Raw genomic sequence first — 23,752 nt, 5'->3', positions numbered from 1 at the left:
CCCCATCACATTCGAGAGAGCAGGAAGATTACAACCCTTCCTTTGCTAAGAGACAAAAGAAGGATACAGACCAGAATATCTGGCCTCATTTCCTCATTATACATTCTTTGACTGACCAGCCAGTCAGCAAGCTTTCTCCTTTTCTGATTCAGAAAAGTTTAGAGAACGTCGCTGGCTCACCAAAAATGGTTCGCAGACTAAAATCAGGTGACCTGCTTGTTGAAACAACACAATCCAAGCATTCTGACAAGCTACTTAAATTGAAAACACTTGGAGGAACTCCTATAGAAGTGTCACCTCATGCCACCTTAAACTACTCAAAAGGAGTTATAACAGAATGGGATCTTTTACATGTATCCGAGGAAGAAATTAAACAAGAGCTTTCAGAACAAAATGTTATTCAGGTAAAAAGAATACTAATCAAAAAGGATGGTTCGCTACTTCCAACCAGAAACATTATACTAACTTTCAACTTGCCAAATCCACCAACATCTGTAAAAGCCGGATACTTGAACTGTCATGTATACCGAACCCAATCAGATGTTATAAATGTCAAAAATTTGGACATTCACAGACAGTATGTCGAGGGACTGCTGTATGTGCTTCATGTGAATCTAAAGACCATACCCATACCGTATGTTCTGCACAAATCTTACAGTGTCCAAACTGTAGAGGCAACCATTCCGCTTACTCCAAAGACTGTGAAACATGGAAAAAAGAAAAAATGATTCAGAAGTATAAAACCGAGCACAAAGTCTCCTACACTGAGGCAAAGAAACAAATATCACCAATTGCAATAACACGCTCATATGCAGCAACTGTCCAACAGCATAAACAGATAACTGTTGTCACCACCACTACCACTTCAGTTCAAACCAACGTTACAATCCCCCCAAACATCTCTATTTCTGATTGGGCTCGCTCAATCCTAGCTCCATCAGCAAAATCATCTTCAATCTCAACATCTAATCAAGCCATAAATACACCTGTTACAATTCCTCCAATGCCTTCCACGTCACGGCCAACCATAAATACTAAAAACATAGATATAGATGACAAACTTCCTGTCCATGATCATATGGATACATGTGAAAAAGAAGTCCCAGAAGAACCAATCTTAGAGATACATGCTGAGGAAGAGATGGAAGTTCGCCCAATCTTTCCCAGAAAAGAGAAAAAGCCTGAGCGATCCAAGCAAACGCCTACTCGTAAAAAGTCAGAAACAAATACAACTACAAAGCCAATATAATGCGCACAATAATACAGTGGAATTGTCGAGGTTTCCGCAGTAACATTGATGACATTCGCAGCCTAATCGATAAATATCACCCTGTAGGTATATGTCTTCAAGAAACTAACCTAACTCCCCAAGTAAACACAGCAGTGAACCGTTACGGTACCTATAGACAAGACCGATGCCTTTCCTGTGGAGCTCATGGTGGAGTGGCAATTCTAATTGACTCCAAAATTCCATGTAAACGCCTCCAACTACAAACATCTTTGGAGGCAGTTGCAGTACGAGTCTCAATCCAGTTTACTTTCTCACTGGTCTCACTCTACCTTTCCCCAAATCAAGAGTATGCATATTCAGACCTAGAAGCATTAGTAACCCAGCTACCACCCCCGGTCTGTATCATGGGAGATTTAAATAGTCACCATCCCATGTGGGGATCCTGTCATCAAGACAAACGTGGTAAATTGATTGAGAAACTACTGGAAGAGCAAAATCTCTCTCTGCTTAATACTGGTACTGAGACATACATCCATTTGCCCACTGGAACAGCCTCCACAATTGACGTCTCCATATGTTCACCTGTCCTATACCCATTGATTGAATGGTCAATATTGAAGAATCCACTGAATAGCGACCATTTTCCTGTGGTCTGCAAAATACTAACAAATGATGTTGCACATCACGATGGCCAAAAAAGATGGAGATTCCATAAAGCTAACTGGACTAAATATAAAACAATTGCAGCAATAGATGAACAAATAATCACCACTCAGCCCATAGACAATGCTACAGCTCATGTCACAAACCAAATTTTAATAGCAGCTGAAGCTACAGTTCCTCGGTCATCTGGAAAACATCATAAACATGACACAGCATGGTGGAATGAAGAATGCAGGATAGCCAAAAGAGAGAAGAATAAGGCTTGGAATCTCTTCCGAAAGTATCCCATTTCCAACCTCATAAATTTTAAAAAAGCTAGAGCCAGAGCAAGATATATCCAGCGTAAAAGTAGAAAGGATTCATGGATACGATTCGCCTCCACAATTAATAAAAATACAGATACCCGTGTCATATGGAACAAAATCAGAAGACTTAATGGGAAATTTCTTTCAGTCCCAACTCCACTAATAATCTGGAATGGACAGGAAATAACTAACTCCAAGGAAATCGCAAACATACTTGCAACTACTTTTGCAAATATATCAGCAGTATCGGCATACACCCCATCCTTTCAGAAAACGAAAACTGTAGCTGAAAAATACAGACTAAAGTTTAATACCAGCCAACAACTACCATATAACCAACCTTTCAACATAGAAGAATTGCAAAATGCTCTGGCTAAGTCTAGGAAGAGTGCAGCAGGTCCTGATGGAGTTCACTATGAAATGATCCAACAACTTAATCAAAAATCTCTAAAGGCCTTGCTTATGCTATACAACAGAATTTACATGGAAAACTACTATCCAAATTCCTGGCTTCACTCCCTTGTAATTGCCTTTCCTAAACCTGGCAAAGATCATACAATTCCCACAAGTTATCGTCCAATAGCACTAACAAGTTGCCTTGGGAAAATCCTCGAGAAAATGGTGAACAACAGATTAACCTGGTTTTTAGAAACACATAATGTACTTAACATAAATCAATACGGCTTTCGTAAAAATAGATCATCTCTAGATCCCATGATAAAAGCAGAAGCAAATATCCGAAATGCTTTTCTAAGGAATGAGCATCTAATAATGATCAGTCTCGACATAGAAAAGGCCTTTGATACTACCTGGCGATACGGCATTCTTAAAGATCTCCACAGCATTGGTTTGCGAGGCAACTTACCACTCTTAGTAAAAAATTTCCTGAAAGTCAGAACCTTCCAAGTAAAATATCAAAACAATCTGTCACAAATATATACTCAGGAAGAAGGAGTTCCTCAGGGCTCAGTACTAAGTGCAACCTTGTTTTCAATCAAAATAAATTCTATTACAAAAGACTTGCCAAAAACAGTGGAAACATTCCTATATGCAGATGATGTTACTATTTCATGCCATTCACAAAACATGAACATGATTGAAAGGCAGTTACAAAGCGCAGTGAAAAAAATAGAATTATGGACTAAAAACAATGGCTATAGAATATCACAACAAAAAACAGTGGTCATACATTTCTGTAGAAAGCGGAAAATGCACCCAGATCCAGAAATAAGACTAGAAAACCAGCTGATACCTTTAGCAAATAGTATACGTTTCCTTGGCCTCATTCTAGATAAAAAACTTAACTTTTTGGATCACATCAAATGCCTCCGAACAACCTGTCAAAAAAAACTAAATATTCTCAAAGTTCTTTCTGCAATGAAGTGGGGAGCTGATCGGTTCACACTACTTCACCTATACCATGCTATAATCAGATCAAGACTAGACTATGGAGCCCCTGTGTATAGTTCGTGTAGACCAAGTGTCATCAAATGGCTCGATACCATACATCATAGTGCCTTACGAATCTCCTTAGGAGCATACAGAACTTCACCAGTCCAAAGTTTATATGCAGAGACCCACGAGCCCTCACTATATCTCCGGAGGCAAATGCTGCTATTAAACTATGCAATTAAAATCCGAAGTCTTCCTCATCATCCTACTTGGCAGTATCTTTTTAACCCACAATGGGAAATTCTCTACAACAATAAACCCACAGTAAATAAACCAGCTGGAATACGACTAAAAGAAATAGTTTCAAAATGGGGCCTAAGCTTTGACAACATACACGAGGATAATAGCATAAGTATTCCACCATGGTACACCTTCACGCCTAACTGCGACACTTACTTTCAACAATGGGGAAAAAGCACTCTGGCAAATGTCAACATAAAACAGATGCATGCAGCCCACTCATCACAGTTCTCTGAATACCTTCATATATATACAGATGGCTCTAAAACAGACACCAAAGTTGGTGCTGCAGTGGTATTTCCACACACTGTTATCTCACAGCAACTCCCAAACCAATGGAGCAGCTATTCTGCCGAGCTATTCGCCATACTAATGGCCTTAAAATACATAGCATCTTCCCCGCATCTGAAACATCTCATATATTCATTGAGTGCAATTCAGATTCATTGAGTGCAATACACGCTCTGCAACAAAGGCAGACTCCATTGCATCCCATTCTTCATCAGATACAAACTCATCTTGTGAAACTCAAAAGTAAAATGAGGCAAGTAAAATTCTGTTGGATTCCAGGACATACAGGCATTGAAGGTAATGAAAGAGCCGATAGAGCAGCAAAGAATCCTACAAACACAAACCTAAGGCTTTACAAAGTTCCACATTTTGATTACAGGCCTATTATAAAACAAATTCTCCATACACAGTGGTCACAAATGTGGCAAAATGAATCAAACAATAAACTGTTTCAAATAAAACATGAACTTCAGCCATGGAAATCGAGTCTTCGTAAAAATCGGCACGAAGAAGTCATTTTAACCAGACTGCGCATTGGACATACTCATCTCACGCACTTTCACTTACTCATCAAAGCAAACCCCCCAGAATGTTTTCACTGTTCTTGTCAACTCACTGTAAAACATTTCCTTATAGAATGTCCACAATATCACATGGCCCGACAGTCAGCTTTCCATCTCCCTATAAATTTCCAAGATTCTCTGACCTTATCACAAATCCTAGGCGATAACTCCAACATTGAAAATATATTCACTTATTTAAAATTAATAGGATATTTTGACCAGATATAAATCATATTTAAGAAATATAAACTTCCTTGTCACATAAACATTAAGATAGGCGCAATATGGCCAAAGTTGCTTTTGCGCCAAACAAAACCCAACAACAACAACAACTGTAACCAAGTCACAAAGGAGATTAGGCAGGCAAAGGCAGACTACGAAAAATCCTTGGCAAAGGATGCAAAGAAAAACAGAAAAGAGTTCTTTACATATTTAAACTCAAGAAGGAAAGGGGTGAATCAGATTGGTCCACTGGATATTGATGGTTCAACAGTTCAGGATCCTGCTCAGGTGGCTAACAATCTAAACGAGTATTTTGCATCTATATTCATGCATGAGGAGTTAATCAGGAAGGAGAATGATGTAGGTAAAGTAAACATTGGCAGTGAGCTGGATGATTTTGTAATAACTGAGAGGAAAGTGGAGGAGAGATTGTTGAGGATAAACATAAAAAAGGCACCTGGGGTGGATGGGATCTATCCAGTTATATTAAAGGAGGCAGCAAAGGAAGTAAGCAAACCCCTAGCCATAATTATGAGGGCTTCTTTGGACTCAGGGGAGGTACCCATAGACTGGAGATGTGCAAATGTAACCCCAATTCACAAAGGAGGATCAAAGGCTGACACAAGTAATTATAGAACTGTTAGTTTAACTTCTGTTCCAGGTAAATCAGTGGAGGCACTGGTTAAAGAAGCACTGCAGGTTCATCTAGACAAGAATTCAGTTATAGCTCAGACGCAGCATGGTTTTGTTAAGGGCAGGTCTTGCCTGACCAATTTGATTGGATACTATAATGTAGTCACAAAAGAACTGGATGCAGGGAATAACTTTGATATTATATATTTGGATCTTAGAAAGGCTTTTGATACTGTTGCACATGGAAGACTGCTGCACAAATTGGAGCAGTGTGCCATTGGAGGCAAATTGCTGCTATGGATAAGGGGATGGTTGAGTGGCAGAAGACAGAGAGTGGTAATCAATGGACACTGCTCAACGTGGACTAATGTTATTAGTGGAGTTCCTCAGGGTTCAGTGTTGGGTCCGTTGTTGTTTTCGGTGTTTATGAATGATATTGATGATGGGATATCAGGTTTAATGTCCAAGTTTGCAGATGATACAAAGGTTGGCAGGGTTGTTAAGGACACTACTGACGCTATGCTGCTGCAACAGGATCTGGAAAGGTTGAACAGATGGGCTGAGAGGTGGCAAATGAAGTTTAACATTGACAAATGTAAAGTACTACATATGGGAAACAGTAACCCCAGAGCAACGTATCAACTCTGTGGTACTACACTGACAGTGGTGGAGAATGAAAAGGACCTGGGGGGTAATTGTGCAGGCAGATATGAAGTTCTCTGAGCAGTCCAGACGAGCTGCAAGAGTAGCTCATGGTGTCTTGTCAATGATATACAGGAATTTTTCTAGCAGGGATAAGGAGGTGATTATTCCCTTGTATAAGGCAATGGTTAGGCCACATCTTGAGTACTGTATACAGGTCTGGAGGCCTCATTTCAAGGAGGATGTAGAGCTGCTGGAACGTGTACAGAGAAGGGCAACAAGGTTAGTGAACGGAACGAAGGGTTGCTCTTACGAAGAAAGGCTTAAGTTTTGCAAATTACAGAGTCTGGAGACTAGGCACCGGCGAGGTGATCTGATAGAGGTGTATAAGGCTTTGAATGGTTTGAGCATGCTCAATGCCAGTGGGATTCTTCATCTTGCTCAGAATAATCACCTCAGAGGGCATAAATTCAAATTGAGGAAGGACGGATGTCGGATAGATGTGCGGAAATTTGCCTTTGGCCAGCGGGTGGTTGGTTGGTGGAACCGACTTCCATCACTTGTTGTTGAAGTTGGATAGCCTAAACAAATTTAAAGCTCAGCTGGACAGGTATTTCGAACGAACGGAGGGGTGAAATGGGAGTGGTGTGTGTTTTTTTTTTTTTGGCTGATGCTGAATAAGCTTGCTTTCTTGCATCATATTGCCTCTACTAATGCTAATGCTTGTGGCACTGCTCCTGCCTCCCCATGGTGGGGCCAGTAACCTGGAAAGAAAAGTTATCTTTCCACGGCAAAAAGGAGCAAAATGATCTCCCCTTCAGGACCTAAGGATCCTAACATGGCTACTCATGAGATAGAAGACGCTAACTCATGTAGTGCCAAAAGATAAAAAACTAATACTATTAAGAGAAGAGCTCCAATGCATCTTGTATTGCGCTCTACTCAAGAACAGTCTCTAGGTAGTCTCTCGCCTTTTAAAATACAGAAATGCCTAGAAAATCTAATAGGATTGCCAAAAACAACCCGGCATCTTAGATCTGGTGACCTGCTTGTTGAGGTCTCAGAAGAATGACAATCACAACGGCTCCAAAAACCAACATCCTTTAGAGGATTATCCATCACTGTTTCCCCTCATGCTACTCTAAACACCTCTAGGGGTGTAATAGCTGAGTAGGACCTTTTAAACTTCTCAGAAGAAGAGCTGAAAAATGAATTACAAGATCAAGGAATCATGCATGTAAAGCGCATATATACCAAATGAGACAATGCTCTAGTTCCCGCTCGGAACATAATATTAACATTTGATAGCCTGAAACCTCCAACATCCATCAAAGCAGGGTATCTCAATTGTCAAATAAAACTGTACATTCCTAACCCAACACGCTGTTTTAAATGCCAAAAATTTGAGCATTCCCAAAACGTGTACAGAGGTTTAGCCACTTGTGCTAATTGCGGTTCACGTGAACACATCACTCAGGATGTAAATCAGAACAGCACAAGTGCTCAGATTGTAATGGCACACATACTGCCTATTCCAGAGATTGTCCTCTTTGGAAAAAAGAAAAAAAAAAAATCATTCAACGGGTTAAAGCCGAACAAAACATCACATACCAAGAAGCCAAAAAGTCGGTACAGGCTCAATTCAACACGCGACCCACTTTTACTGAAGTAGTTCAAAAGCAAATGCAGTAAGCAGTACTGTGCAAAGAGTATAAATTTTTAACACAAATAATCCTTTATGGGGTGATAAGATATATGATAAATGGGGAAAAATATTAGAAAAGTTTCTTGATAAATTAAATCTGACCCTACTAAATACTGGACTACCTACTTATTTTCACCTGCCTTCTGGGTCAAGCTCAGCAGTTGACCTCTCCATATGCTCACCAACCCTTTTTCCTCTGTTTGAGTGGTTTGTTCATGATAGTTTACTGGGTATTGACCATTACCCAATAGTCTGTCACATTGAAACAAACTTACCACCCTGCCATAATCAGACAACCATATGGAACTTAGCAAAAGCTGATTGGGAAAAATATAGGCAGCTATCAATTCTAGAAAAAACAGTTGTTACAAATGTGTCAATAAATGATGCTGTCGATTACATAACAAACCAAATACTGCAGGCCACAGAAGCAGCAATACCAAGAGTTTCCATAAGTCAGCGAATAAAACTAAAACCCTGGTAGAACAACGAATGCAACCAAGCAAAACGAGAGAAAAATAAAGCCTGGAATAACTTTTGCAAGAATTGTACCACTGCTAATCTACTCCAATTTAAAAAATCCATAGCCAATGCTAGGCGCATTCAGCGGTCGAGCAAAAGAGAATCATGGAAATGTTTCGCTTCCACGATTACGAGGACCACCAAAACACAAACCTTCTGGAAAAATATTAGGAAACTGTATAACAAATATCCTCCTTCATATCTGTCAATACTGAATGTAAATGGTAATGACGTTTCACTGCCCCAGGACATAGCTAACACTCCCGGAGAGTCTTTTTCTCAAAACTCTGCCGTATCCTCATACTCACCAGAATTTCAGAAATTAAAGTCCCTTGCTGAAAAACAGAAGTTAAATTTTGGCACTAACCACCATAAATCATACAACTGTCCATTTACCATAATTGAAATAAGGCTTGCTCTTAACAAGACCTTGTGCTGCTGGACCTGATGGAGTTCACTGTTCCATGTTAAAAGAGCTGAGTGAAGAGTCACTTTTTGTCTTACTTCTTCTGTATAATTGGATTTTTACAGAAAATGCTTTCCACAATGCCTGGAGACATGCATATGTCATAGCATTATTAAAACCTGGCAAAGACTCGATGAATGCATGTCATTACCGGCCTGTTGCCCTCACCAGCTGTATGGGCAAAATAATGGAAAAAATGGTAAACTCTCATTTCATCTGGTTGCTGAATAAATATAACCTTATCAGTCCTTTGCAGTGTGGATCTCATACAGGTAGATCAACTTTATACCTCTTTACTCAATTGGAAAACCAGATTCGCAATGCTTTCGTAAGGAAGGAACATCTTCTTTATTGATGCAAATGAATCCCCTTTGCATCTCAGGAGGAAATCCTTATTGTGTAATTATGCAGCAAAAATTAAAAGCATACCATCCCACCCCAGCTGGCAATACCTGTTTGATCCTCAATATGCTGAATTATATCACAATAAGCTTAATGAAAACTCCCTGGGGTTTTGACTGCAAGAACTCATGATCAATTGGGATATTAAATTTCAGAACATATTCTTAAGACCTTGCTACTCCTGAACCTCCCTGGACTGAATGCTCACCTCTCTGCGACAATTTCTTTTTAAGATGGGGAAAATCCTCTCTGGCAAACATCAACTTTCAACAGCTCCATAAAACTCATTCGTTGGAAAACTCAGAGAAAATACCTATCTATACTGATGGCTCCAAAACAGATGCAGCCATAGGTGCATTTCCCGGCAACTTCCTGCAGATGACTTGACACTTCAAGGCATCAGCTTGATTCTCTAATACCTCTTTTTGATCCTGTTTGTATACCACTAATTTCTCCCTTCTTACTGTTTGAGACTGATGGAACCCTAGTAATCTGGAAACACCCCCCTCTCCATTTCTCAAAATCCACCTAAACAGGTAATTTTAATGCTATTTCTAATAGGACCCACCTAGGCATGTTTATTGTTGCCTTTGGAATTCAACCTATGCATCTTGATGACATTGCAACAGAACTCTGTCCCAATTCTAACCCCCCCCCATCCTCATGTTTCTAGCTTCCATGCCAGTTTATTGATTCAAAAATGCAGCAAGAGAGAGCACTCATAGATAAAGCAAAAGTTCTTTGTAAAAGAGTCCAATCATTCCCTCCAATTCTAGTATTTGGTCCAAGTCTAGAATGAGGGCATTTGTGAACTGTAGGACAATGGAATCCCTCACTCTAGGTCTTGGTCCAAACAAATACAACAGATGTTAACAATAAAGTGACCAAACTATAGATAACCTTCTTTCATCATAGAAAAGGTGTTCAATAACCTTATGAGTGAAGTGGATAAAGGAGGTGGCTGCTTTGTTGCTGTTGGAGTAACATCAAAGTCCTGTTAGCTGTTACTAATACACATCTATTGCACAAAAAAGAACCCACCAAACCATTGTAAAAATTCATCAATTTCCAAAAACGATTACTGACCAGGTCCCCTTGAGAAATCTAAACCTCTATAATTTGGAAGTCTTCCCCCCCCCCCATGTTTTTGGGATCTATAAGTGGTAAATGGCATCCAGGACAGATCATGGCTAGGTAGGTAGTTGGTCTCTTTACTCTAGCTGTTCTCTCTTGCCACTATAAAAAACACACAGGAATTTATTGATAAAATCTGACAATTATTCTTTCACAAAGGAAATAACATCCACCTCAATAAAATTAAAACTCCCATCTTAACCATAAAGAATGGTGACATGACAGAAGCCTTGAAAATCACCATAGGCTAAGCTTATTTCTTGGTGACCAGTTTTTGAACAAAAACAAAATAGAGGCCCTGGCATACATACTTCCTCTTTCTTTTGGAAGAGACACATTTGTGTCAGAATTTGAACAAGCAGTCATAGCTTTTCATCAACCCCTGAATTATAGCTCAGATTCATGGGTGATATAGGACCTTTCTAAATTCCATGGTGACATTAAATAGTAAGCATGAATACATAAAATTCTCCGTTGAAACAGACACTTCCTGGATTGACATCTCTAAACAACAAATTAAATATGTTAGTGTTTAATCACTCTGACCACCTCTATTCTATAAAAATTGATTTTGAAAAGCATAACCCTTGTGGTACCCATCACCCTAAAGCAAGAACTAAGCACTGTGAGAAATATTCTTATCAGTAGGAGAGAGAATATTTTTACAGTCACAAACAATACAAATCCACCACCCCAAACAGTCATTGAGACTGTCAGTAGTGTATCTTTCCCTTCTGTCTGGAGATTGGAGACACCATAGTGGATCTACACAGCATGCCAATTAAATAAAGAGACTGACACTACTACTACTACAAAAAAAGAATAACACTAACAGCAAAGTAAAGTTATATAATTTTGAAGTAATCACCTCTAATGTGTACACACTTGACATCTTTTATACAAGTTTTGGAGCCGACCGGGCGAGCTGGGTGGGTAAAGACCTGCTTGGCAACCCAAAGGTCGCGGGTTCGAATCCTGCCTCGGGCTTGGATCAAAGTACTGCAAAAACCTTGGGAGGTGCACTATGGCCACAGAAGCCGATGCGCCAACAACTACAAAAAAAAAAAAAAGTTTTGGAAACACTTCTGGAACTCCTCTTCTGGTACTACTTTCTGCTGGTCGGTCACTGCAGCCTAGATGTCCTCTATTGTCCTGTATTGCATTCCTTTCATGGCTGTCATAATTTTGGGGAACAAAAAGTAATCTGCGGGAGCCAAATTCGGAAAAGGGGGAGGTTTGATGACTGGAATTTATTTATTTATTTTTTTTTTTTGCCAAAAATTGGTTTATGTTGACGGCAGAATGTGCGGGTGCATTGTTGTGCAACAACAACCAATTTTTGGAGTAGAACATTTCACGTCTCACCCAATGAATTCAATCCCACAACCTCTTCAACACCTCGTTATAGAACATAACCTTTGTGACAATCTCTTCTGTTTGAACAGAGATTGGTCAGCCAGGTCGGGGATCATCCTCTAACAACTCACATCTTTTACAAAAACGAGAAAACCATTCAAACACTCTTGGTTGAGACAAACATTCATCAGCATAAACTTTTTTTAAATCTTCAAAAGTTTCCGTAGCACTTTTTCCCAATTTACAATAAAATTTGATAACTGCTCTTTGTTCCATTTTCAGTTTTCTGATGACATACACGAAACTACTATTACCTTTCCATCATAAATCACGAACTACCAACCGGACAAGTTTCAACTTGCACTCGGAAAGAGCACACTCGAGCAGATCTAATTATGTACTATTTTGGCCTCTTACATTAATACTAAACGCAGAGCGCATGCAGTCTCGTTATTTAATTGCCACACTGTGTTAGTGGCTTGATAGGAGTCACATTGTAAAGGTATGTTATAATGCGACTAGCATTAAAACCCCCAAGAAACTTTACCAGTTACCTTCCCCCTCCCTCGCAGGTCAGAAATAGTCCTGACCATCCCTCTGTAATCTCAAACAAAACAAGGAGATAATATTATTTTATATTATTAACTTAAATTAAATTTAATTTAAATCATAATAATCATACAGATAATTTCTATATTAAATACACAATTTTTCTGTTCATCAGCCCAAATTTTAATTTTTTTTTTAATAAAAAAAAGGAACTCAGTTGTTCCTTGCCTTTGAGACACTTCCTCAAATAATAGTTGTGGGTAGAATAATCTGACTTCTCTCTGCATACATGTTTATCATGGTCTTGGTTAATAGGAATCACTTGCAGAAGCTCAAGATCTAGTCCTTGATGGTTGATGCAAGGGGTCCTTGGGTTGTGGTATCTCTGAAAGAATGCTGTATTCTTGAAAAGGTTCAAGTATTTTTTGAAATACATTCATATATTTAAATTTCTGTTAATGATCTTCAAGTGTGGGAGCACTTCATTAAAAAAAACTCATTGAAATGACCCATCTCCTTATGACATAAAGAATCTGTAGAGAGGACTTTAGCTGACTTTAAATCCTAAGCAGCTATTCCACATTATAAAGCATGGCAGGTTGGGTCAGACATGTCTACTCTCCCAGAACTTGTACATCTTTGGAATTATCTTGGTTCTTAAATCCAGTCTCTTTATGTCTCTCCAATGTCTTCATTGCATGCTCAACATGTTGTAGATGGACCTCTTGGATTGTTTGGTGTTCCTATTGTTGGATTGAATTTCTATTTTTGAAATCAGATCTCTACAAATAAGGTTGTAATGTTAAACTTTTTTGCAGATCTTGCAGTTTCTTCCTTTATGACTGGTATATATAGAATACATGGTTCTTCTGGGTTCTTTTTTGGATTCTTAATAGGGGATACATATACTAATCTTATCTCCTATAATCTTATCAGTAAGGTGAGTAGTATATCCAGTTAGTAAAGTCAGAAAATAATTCCCCAAAAGGAATGCAAACATACCATAATTATCACTGCAAGGTATTTTAACATTACAACCTTTTTCATAGGTACTAGCTCCCTAAAACAAATTCAACTTCAGTAATAGAAATACTGTTCAATCCAAGGAGCTCGGCTTACTGCCTGAAGTGTGAGTGTGATTAAGCACATACCAGGGAATTGTATAGGGTATTGAAGTTGTATAGGAGACTGTAAGAATTCAAGAGCATTCCAAAGATGTATACAGTATGAGTAGGTGGGCAAGTGTGACTCACCCCACTCCATGCATTGTGGAATGGCTTGAGATTTAAAGTCAGACAGAGTCCTTAATGGTCATTATCTGAGTGCCTTCAAAGAGTTTTTTTTTTTTTAGATAAAATACTTCCATTTAAAAGCCACTAACAGAATCAAAGTGGTGTACTTCAACAAAGAGTACTTAAACTTTTCAGGAATACTGTTCTGTAGTACTGCAAATCACTTTCAACATGGAGGAAACTCATGGAACCACTACATCACAGCAGCCTCTCAGATAATGACTCAACGATTAAGAACCGGGGAATAGACATTGAGGACCAGATCTGTGGATATGATCTGCAGGGGATTTCCAACAACCAGAATCACTCCAAACCTGTGTGCAGGGAAAAGCCAGATCATTCTATCCATAACTGTTAACTTGAGAAGAGATCTTAATGGTGATAAACAATTAGGTCCGAGAGCCAAAGATAATTTTAATGTAATTTATTTTTCTGGCCATTATAAAAAAATTTTGACTAATGATGAACAGAACAACAATGTTTAAATGTAAAAATTTTGTTTGTATTATTATTTCTCGAGTTGGCAGTTGCTTCTACCTCTGGGTCCTGTCTACAGGTGGATTAAAGACTAAAGGATAAGTGATTTAGATAAATTTTTTGTATTTATTTAATTTTCTTTAATATATTGTAAATTTAATTTTGGTAACAGTTACTTTCTGTGATATTTTGTGAATTTGACAATGGTTGTTACAAAGATCAACATTTAGTACGTTGTCAGAGGTTATGTAACTCAGGTGGAAATGGCTGCAGGTGATTCATTTGTGAGTCACACTTTCATAACTTGCATTACCTGTGGCACGTATTTAAGGATCAATCTAGATACTGACCATTGCTCATCTGATTATTCTTTTCTTTATTCCTGTTGCAAGTAGTTCACTGATCTAGTTTAAAACCTGGTGCATTGCCAATAAGAAGAAGAGTCACTGAAGAAATGCAATAGAAATGCCCTAGAAACATGCAACTGGGAACTCATCAGGGACTCAATTCTAGTAATCTGCCGAGTTTGTTTGTTATTTGGTTTTTAGGAGCATTAGCAACTGTGGCCATATTGTTCCGGGATATGCGGAAAGGTCATTCCCTAACCTTTCCCCATCCTCTGTATTTGGTGGTGACGGGCTCGAACCCCAGTCTAATCAAGAAGCGTGTGCTATGCACTGTTGCTCCTTCCCACTTGGCTAGGGAGGCACCAATCTGCCAAGTGATGCTCCTCTGATTCGGGTCCTGGGAACAGAATAATCAAGTGCAAACTACTCTGGTTCAAAAAGATTAAGTTCTAATGGTAGATTTACATTGTTAGGAACTAGATTAACATTTTTTGTAAAGAGAATAAGTGGACTAGAACCAGGGTGTCTGCCAGTTAAATGATACCAATAACAGATTGATTTTAAAAGGGTTAAAAGGAGCATTATTATTTGTGTGGGAAATAAATGATATTGAGCATGCAAACCAATGATTTATTGGAAAAATATAGGACCATGCTGAAAAGCATGCTGTGAATTAGGTCAGAATGTATATGTCAGAAATTCTGCTGGTCACGATAGGAGGAATTATATGATGGAAGCCTGGTGAGTAATACTCAAACATCTCAAGATTATTTATTGTCACAGCAGCCAATATAAGCGAGATATTTGAAGAATAGTAATGTTTCAAATGAGCAGAGAAAGTCGCACTAGGGAAGCAAGCTTCAATGATTAAGGGAGGGTAAACTATAAAAGAACATTTAGTCTTAACTATGTGTACAGTAATATCAGTGGCGTCAGCAATAAAATGAGTGAATTCAACCTCTTGGTTAAGACAACTAGTGCTGACATAATAGGGCTAATGGAAACTTGGTGTCATCCAGAAATAGGGGATGATGAGTTCCACTGATATGTATAATGTATTTGTGAAGGAAAGGAAAGGCAGGAGTGGTAGGGTCATGCATCTAATCAAAAGCAACCTAGCCTAAACTTCACAAAAGCTTTTACAGATTAAGAAAATTGTGAATGCTAGTATAGAATGTGTGTTACGAGATAGTTGAGAGAAAAGATATGACAAGAATATGAGTAATCTACAGACCAGACAATTGAGGATTATGATAAGTCTTTATGTGCAAGTGGTATGAGCTAGCAACTGCAATTATCTTATTATATCTGACATCAGTTTACTCCTAATTGATTGGAGCTAGTGGAATGGAAAGTCACCATGGAGGACAAATATTTAAATCAATTAGATGAATGTTATTTGTATCAGCATGTTAGGGGAAATTAATAGGGACAACAATATTCTAGACCTGATAATCATCCATGAACCAGATATCATAAGGTAACAGTACAAGAACCATTAGCATGAGGGATCACAGGGTTCTAAGTTGGATGATAAGGAGAGAGAGAGGTAGCAGTTGTTAATGGCACTGGAATGGGTTTAAATTTTAGGAAAGGAGATTTGAAGATTCTAATTCTAATCTATTTTCACATAGTGAGAATACATTAGAATTATGATATACCTTTAAAGCTATATTCACCAAAACCTTGAATGCATATATACTGTTAAGACAGTACAGTACAAGGAGGATTGCGAGATGAATTAATAATGAACTAGCCAGTTTAATAGAGCAGGAAAATATGGCATGAAAAAGTTACAGAGCAAAAAAAAAGTGCCATACTTATAACAGCTAAAAACTGATCTGTAATAGTACTGCAGAAAAGGCTGGCAAAGGCAGATTAAGAGAAATCACTGACTAAGAGAGCATAGATTGAGGACAAGTTTTTCACCTATGCGAATACAAAGAAGATAAGGGCAAATCAGGTTTTATCCTTGTGTAATTGGCGTGGTAAAATCTTAAATAACCCAGTTGACTTTGCAGATGACTTGAACAGTTACTGCATTTATATTTACAGAGAGACCTTTCACAGTGAGGAGAAACTGCAAGTAAAGATGGAAGGTGTGATATTAGTGATTGAAATTTTAGAAGATTTATTAGAAAAAACTTGCAAGCCCAAAAGTGAGTAGGGATCCTGAAGTTGATGGCATATACCTAGTAATTTTGAGGGATGATCTCATAATTGAATCATTAAGGTTAATTTTGAGGGTGTCACTGGATTCGAAAGATTCTGTTGGATTGGAGAAGTGTTAATGTATCGCCAATATATATAAAGGTGGTTTTGGGAGTGATCTATCAGACTGAGATTCAGTCTGATAGATCATGGAGGCAATGATAAATTTAGATAATGAATCGTTTAGATAATAATTCTGTAATTCACTTTAGTTTTAAAAGAAGGGGAAGAAAATATTTCAGTAATTCTCTGGTAATTTCTAATAATCTTTCAGCAGTTTTTTCATTTTCTCTTTTAGATAAACCGCAACCAGTTGAAAATTTCAGTTGTCTTAGTGAAAATTTTGAAAGTTTAACCTGCAGCTGGAATGAGCCATTTAATCCAATAAAAACCAATTATAGTCTTACTAGGTATTCTATGACAGGGTATGTATTTATTTTTTCGGTTATCTTATTAATAAATACAGTAAATTTTAATCTTTGTTGTGTAAACAGATAGTCCTTGATATATGATGCTTTTACTTATGCCATCTCATGAAAACAATATCAATGTTTTATAAATTTTATATATGAGTCAAATTTCCAATGTGAAGACATTATAAAATTGGAGGAGTTGCCAAACCCAATTTTTCCTGCATAACTAGACAGAGCATCTTTGGTTTATTATCATGCTATTCAGAGACATATATGAAGTAATTATGCACCAATTCTCTGTTAGATTGTTACTCACTAATGGTAACTGAATTGCTTCAATTCAGTTGCAATTCCTAAAATTGCTTCAATTTTCTACACGTCCTGGAGATATGTGTAAACAATGGTCAGCAATTATAGTTATATGCATAATAACAATAAATATTTTTTTAAAGTTCTGAAATTGTGTTAAAAACAACTGGATGCATGAGAACTTATGAACATAGATTGAGCATTTATCTTATCTGCACTGATAATCCGTATAGTTACCTGATAAAATTAAAGTGATACCATTAAGTTCAGCCAGAATTATTGCAAAAGGCAGAGATCAGCTTATGGACAGTATGGAGAAACTGGTTGCCAGCCACTAAACTAAATCCTCTGGTTAACTTGGAGGATTTATATAAGTAAGCTTAAATAAATTTTCTGTTTATACCGCAGGGCAACCACATAAGGTCAGAGCAGTTCACAAGATAGAGAGAATTCAAGAATATCATTATATTTAGCAGTCACACGAGCTTGAACCACGTTCAATTGTCATAAGAGTACATTAGGACAGACATTCAAATGTCTGTCCTAATGTACTCTGTTTGACCACTTGGCTATGGTGGCCAAGCAGGTAGGTTCCCCCTTATACCTTAGAACAGCCTGGATTTATTGTGGCATGGACTCAGTGAGGTGTCAGAGGAATGCTGGTCCATGTTGATTCATGTCCATGGACTTATTTCCTGTTCTTTCATAATTGGATTCTTAACTACACCACCATTGGATCTAAAGTCACCAAGTTATATCCTTGGAATTATGTCATATTCTTTAATCAATGAATTTAAACTAGTTCTTTATCCTTGGATTTATTTACTATTCTTTCAACATTGGATTCTTACCACACCTAAAACTAAATTTGGATTCAACTGGTTTCATATCCATGGACTTATTTCCTATTCTTTCATACTGTACCTTTGAAAAATCCACCTGGATTTTCTACTGAAGTTGTATGGCCACCTTTAGATTTTAGTGACTTGATTTTGCCACTAATCTTTGAAAAATTTACTTTTTACAGTCTCTTGAACTACACCAATATCAGGTCTAGGAATTATATACATGGACTTATTTCCTGTTCTTTCATAATTGGATTCTTAACTACACCACCATTGGATCTAAAGTCACCAAGTTATTTATATCCTTGGAATTATGTCATATTCTTGCATCAACGGATTTAAACTAGTTCCTTGGATGTATTTACTATTCTTTCAAAATTGGATTCTTACTATACCATTTTGGACTACAGATTATAATTATTAATCTTTCTCTATCTCAAAATATTTTGTGATTCTTCACATATTTCCTTCTTTCTATGCTCAGATACGTTGGTGATTACACCCTTATATGAGATTATACAACTCTGTCAGCTTAATACACCGTAGCCTTATCACTTGGTCTTCCATCTATTAATTTTGATCTGCATTCTTTTTACCATTGCTTTGTTCAATACTTTTTATTTATCTATGAACTGTTATGTTTATTTTTGTAATTTGTATGAGATTATGGTAAAGTCTTACTATTCCAGCCGGATTTCTTTTTCCAACACTAATCTTAAGTATCTCCATGCACTTGTGTTCTAAATACAACAATAGAGGTCACTACTTCCCATTTTTTTAACATTTCTTCACAGCTCACTATTAAGTCCGTTACGCTGCTATAAATTACTTCGTCATGTAGATATGTTACTAATGTGGTTAAGGTTTACGTGCATTCATCTACTCTACTAAATATATGCGCTTCATTTCCCCGCATTTTTCCTTCAGCTACATATAGTTTTCCCGCTAGCTTATTTCTGCTAAGCATTACTTGAAACAGGTATTGTTGACTTTCTTATTATACTTTCTGTTTTGTTTTAGGTTCGTTTCTTGGCATGTTTCGACTTACATATTTTCACACCTGCCTTTTCCTTACAATACAAACATTTGGTATTAGCTCCCTTTTATACTAACACTTACAAAGCCAGAGCCCTTACTAACTATAAGTTTGGGCTTGACAACCCCAGCTAGCTTAGTGTCATTTAATAACTTTTTCTTCTCTTTTTATCTTTCTGCTATCTATTTCTATTGTTCTTCCCATTCGTAAAACTATTAGTGTATATGAGGGTAATATGAACGTTCATTCTTCTATCACTATTTTTCGTCTTTATTTATTTAAATATGCCTTTTTCCTTTCCCTATCCTCAATTTAATACCTCACTCTATACCATGTGCTTGTTCCAAATTATTGAATTATCAAATTATTGAAATCCAATCTCCACAAAATTACAACCTTTAAATCCTACACAAAACTCTACATATTATATTAACCATATTTTATTCTAACATGATCCTTATTTTTACCTTAATAAATGACACTGCATTGGGGACTACCTGTCCATACTGTATAAGAATGTGCTAATTACATTTTTGGCCTTTCACCTTCTACTACTATGGACAAGTATAGAAACGCAGTTCCTGATACTTGGTCAGGTGTAGTCACCTGATCATATATCAATATTTGCTTCAGCTATCAGATTCTGCACATTTGCCTTACTTACCGTATTTCCCCATGTATAAGACGCACCTTTTTTCGAAAAATTTGGGGTAAAAAAACTGGGTGCGTCTTATACAGTGGTTGTAGATTTTTTTACTTGCTTTTCGGTGCTTGTTGTCTTTGCGCTCATTGTTTCACACTTGTTACCGGTATATTAGGTTATGTTTTGCCACATTCTGCCCAGAAATGGCTCAGAAAAGATTTTCGTACAGTGCCGAATTCAAGTTATGAGGAGTTGTATGGATTTTATGATGAATAAAACTTGAGTTCAATAACTTTGTAATACATTTTTTTTTTTTTTTTTTTTTTTTCAAATTTCGGGCCCCAAAATTAAGGTGCGGTCTTATACACGGAGAAATACGGTATATTCGACCTTTATCTACATATGTTCCCCCCCCCATATCTGATGACAGCTGTACCATTTTTTTATTTTTGTTTTTCTTGTATTTTATTGTACTAATTTTACTTTACAGTTCACCCACCTATTGGCTTTGTAATTCAGCACATAATTTTCTTAATTCATCATAACTTTTAGGATATTCACATTCTTTCACATACCTATTATACTTCCTTTTCTACTATCCTCACCCTTTTAGTTTCAGGCACTTTGTGTAATTTTCACATCCATTTATGCATACAGGCTGGCCTCGATTAACGCGATTAATTTGTCCGCATTCGAGCACAAAACGGAAACGCGTTAATCGAATATAATAATCAATAGGAAAAATTATAATTGGGCCTTGACCTTCTGGAATGTCCATAAAGAATTTTAAAAATACCTTTTTAACTGTATACAATGTAAAAGATAATGAAAATAATTAGGGAATTAGATGTGTATTGCATAAAACAGCAGTTACCAAACTGTGAGCCGCGGAATATTTTAAATTTTCGAGGGAAACGCAGCGATACTCGACATCTGTCGGGACACCACGCGAACTACTAGCTCGAGGTAGTTCACAGTTTCAACATTTCTTATTAAGTTGTTTGGACCTAACTACTTAATAAACGGAACTGTTAGGTATTTCTTTTGGTCTGGGTGCGCCATGAAAAAAATACTGAGACACCAAGGGTGCCGTGAAAAAAATAGTGAGACACTAATAATGAAGAAATGACTGTTACGGAAATATTTGAACAGTGTTGACTCTTTCTTTTCATCAATCAATTTCCGATAGCTGACAACAATCTTCTCTGGGCCCTGGCGAAATAAATGTCGCATAGAACCTCAGACAAAAAGTTTGGGGTTTTCTGCGATACGAAAGATTTCATCTAGTTCTTTTGCCGTTATCTCCTTTGCGGTAACATTTTCATTTGGCTCATTTAAAAATTTTAAATGCAAGTCCCGCTAATAATCATTGACTTTATTAGCGGGAGACAAACAAGTAACACGTCTTCTTTTGATGGTTGATAGAACACACTGAGGCGGGCAGCAGGCAAACTTTTGTTTATTGCCCGTCCGAGCTTAACGTGCGATTTAAATCTTTTTCAACTATCACATAAAAAAAAAAAAAAAAAAAGATTGCGTTAACTGGAAATTTGCATTGTGAAAAGTATTTTTTTTTCAAATAGCGGTAACTGAAAAACGGGTTAATCGAACTCTCATTATGCGAGGCTTGGCTGTACTTTATTCAATGTTATAATACAAACTTATATATATATATATATATATATATATATATATATAAAATATTATTAGAAAAAGTAAATCAATCCAATAATAAGAATACCATCAGGGACTTAAGAAAACGCAAAAAAAAAAAAAAAAAAAAAATTATTATTATCGCTTTTTACCGACAATCTAGATGACTTCAACTGGGGCCAACCACCCAGAAAGAAGGCAAAAAACGACAAGAAGTTCTCTGTTTCTGTGATGATCAATATATGCTAAGTAATTTAAATCTAAACCAAATATAAACCAGTATATGCCGAATATAAATCGAATATAAATAAATCGAATGATGATAATTAATTAAGAAAAAATTTTGAAATATTAGAATCAAAGGTAAGAAATATAAGTAAAATATAAATGTAAGCATATATTAATCATCGTTGACCCGACAGAGAACGTAATTTAATGATTAAAATAAGATTAAATATATAATACATACTACATTTGACCGTATCTAGGACATAATGTAATAGTCGTCAAAATAATAAGTGGTGCCCCCTATGTGATGGATACGGTAAAAATAAATAAATAATTAAATTAACGCAAAGAGAAACATGCAGATAGTAAGAAGAAAAACTAGAACCTGAACTCCACAAAGGCGAAAAATAGTGGTATAGATAAGAAATAGTTTCTCCTACGTCCTCGGATTGCCCTAATAATTTCGGAGAAATAAAAATAAAGAGTGTAGGACAGCTTAAAGGCATTACAAGATAAGTTGTGGCTCGGGTATGCCCGGGATCGCAAACCCGTTCCTATGGTAGGACCCTGAGCTGAATTTGCATGTTATCTCAGCGTGAATTTAAGTAAATTTAAATGAATTTAACTATATGTATTAAAAAAAAAAATAAATAAAAAAAATATGATACACTGTAATTTGCAAGCCGGTGGGTACAAGTTTTCTACGCCGTAAGACACCAAGAATGCAAAGTGTATCCTATTTACATATATAAATGGCACTAAATATAACGATTTTATTGAAATTATATTGAAACGATAGGTTCAGAAAACAAATTTTTGAAATTAATTATGCTTATTGCTTTCCTGAAGTGATATTTCAGGTAAGCGATAGGGAAATTATTATTAATCAACTTGCCGTACAACGCTGTTAAGCCTGTTGAACAATTTTTATTACTATTGCAGATATAAGCAATCCTTAAACATTGCGATAAAATTATATTAGCATGCACTGATTTTGATACATTAGATTTCCAATTTGTAAGGCTGACTACGTTAAAATTAAATGCATCTCTTTTATTATATACGTTTACGTCTATTTTATTATTATGGAATATTTCTATATGAAGATCCAAGTAATTTGCTATAGTATCGGAACTATTAGTTTTTTCCAATACAAGTTCTACTGGATATAATTTACTGTAATCCTGGACAAAATGTGGACAATTAAAAACACATATATCATCTACGTATCTGTATATAAGTAGGTTATCTTGAAATTCTCTTTCTGTATAATACAGATAAAGGTTTGTGATTATGCTTGATGCTGGACTTCCCATAGGGGTGCCAGTCACTTGTAAGTATAACGAAGTTCCGTCATATACATAATTATTAAAGATGCATAATTTTATTAGAGAATCCCAATAGGTTAAATCAACCTTTATGGCATTTTTATTTTCTAAATATAGTTTCTGGAGGACGACTTTTAAATTATCAAGATTAATACTCGTAAATAGACTGTTAAAGTCAAATGTTTGTATTTGATGAATATTGTTATTTTTTATAGCATTTATAATCTGTAAGTTATTATTTATTATAAGAGTTTTATTTAAGTTATTTAATATAATTTTAAGTAACTTTTCTAACGTTTTTCCGGGCAATTTAGCATAACTATCTCTACATGATGTTATGAATCTAAAAGCAATGGGTGATTTATGAAATTTGGGTATGCAATATATAAATGGATATTTTAGGTTATTATACTTTAACTTTAATTTTTTATGCAATGCAATTAATTTTTTGATTATTATATTAGAGGAAGAGGTTATCTGTTTATATGTACGGCTAGACTGTAGTTCATTTTTTATAATATCTATATAATATGATTTACATATGATTGCATAATTGCAAGCAGCTTTGTCAACGGGAGTTATTATAAAATGTTC

The 23,752-nt window shown here is 36.5% G+C and overlaps 1 protein-coding gene across 2 annotated transcripts in view; it reads left to right on the top strand.

Moving 5' to 3' along the window:
• Positions 1 to 23,752, top strand: part of LOC150079006 (cytokine receptor-like) — a 453,754-nt gene that overhangs the window by 177,834 nt on the left and 252,168 nt on the right. For both annotated transcript variants that reach the window (XM_090383341.1, XM_090383340.1), the window contains exon 4: positions 17,002 to 17,128. In XM_090383341.1, coding sequence (XP_090239467.1) covers positions 17,002 to 17,128 — 127 coding nt within the window. The remainder of the gene's footprint in view (positions 1 to 17,001; positions 17,129 to 23,752) is intronic.

Source organism: Mastigoproctus giganteus, chromosome 10 (genome assembly GCF_048544385.1).
Source record: "Mastigoproctus giganteus isolate SK-2022 chromosome 10, ASM4854438v1, whole genome shotgun sequence".
In the NCBI taxonomy this organism is placed as follows: Eukaryota; Metazoa; Arthropoda; class Arachnida; order Uropygi; family Thelyphonidae; genus Mastigoproctus; species Mastigoproctus giganteus.
Note: the sequence above shows the minus strand (reverse complement) of the source record. Positions and strands in the feature narration are given on the sequence as shown.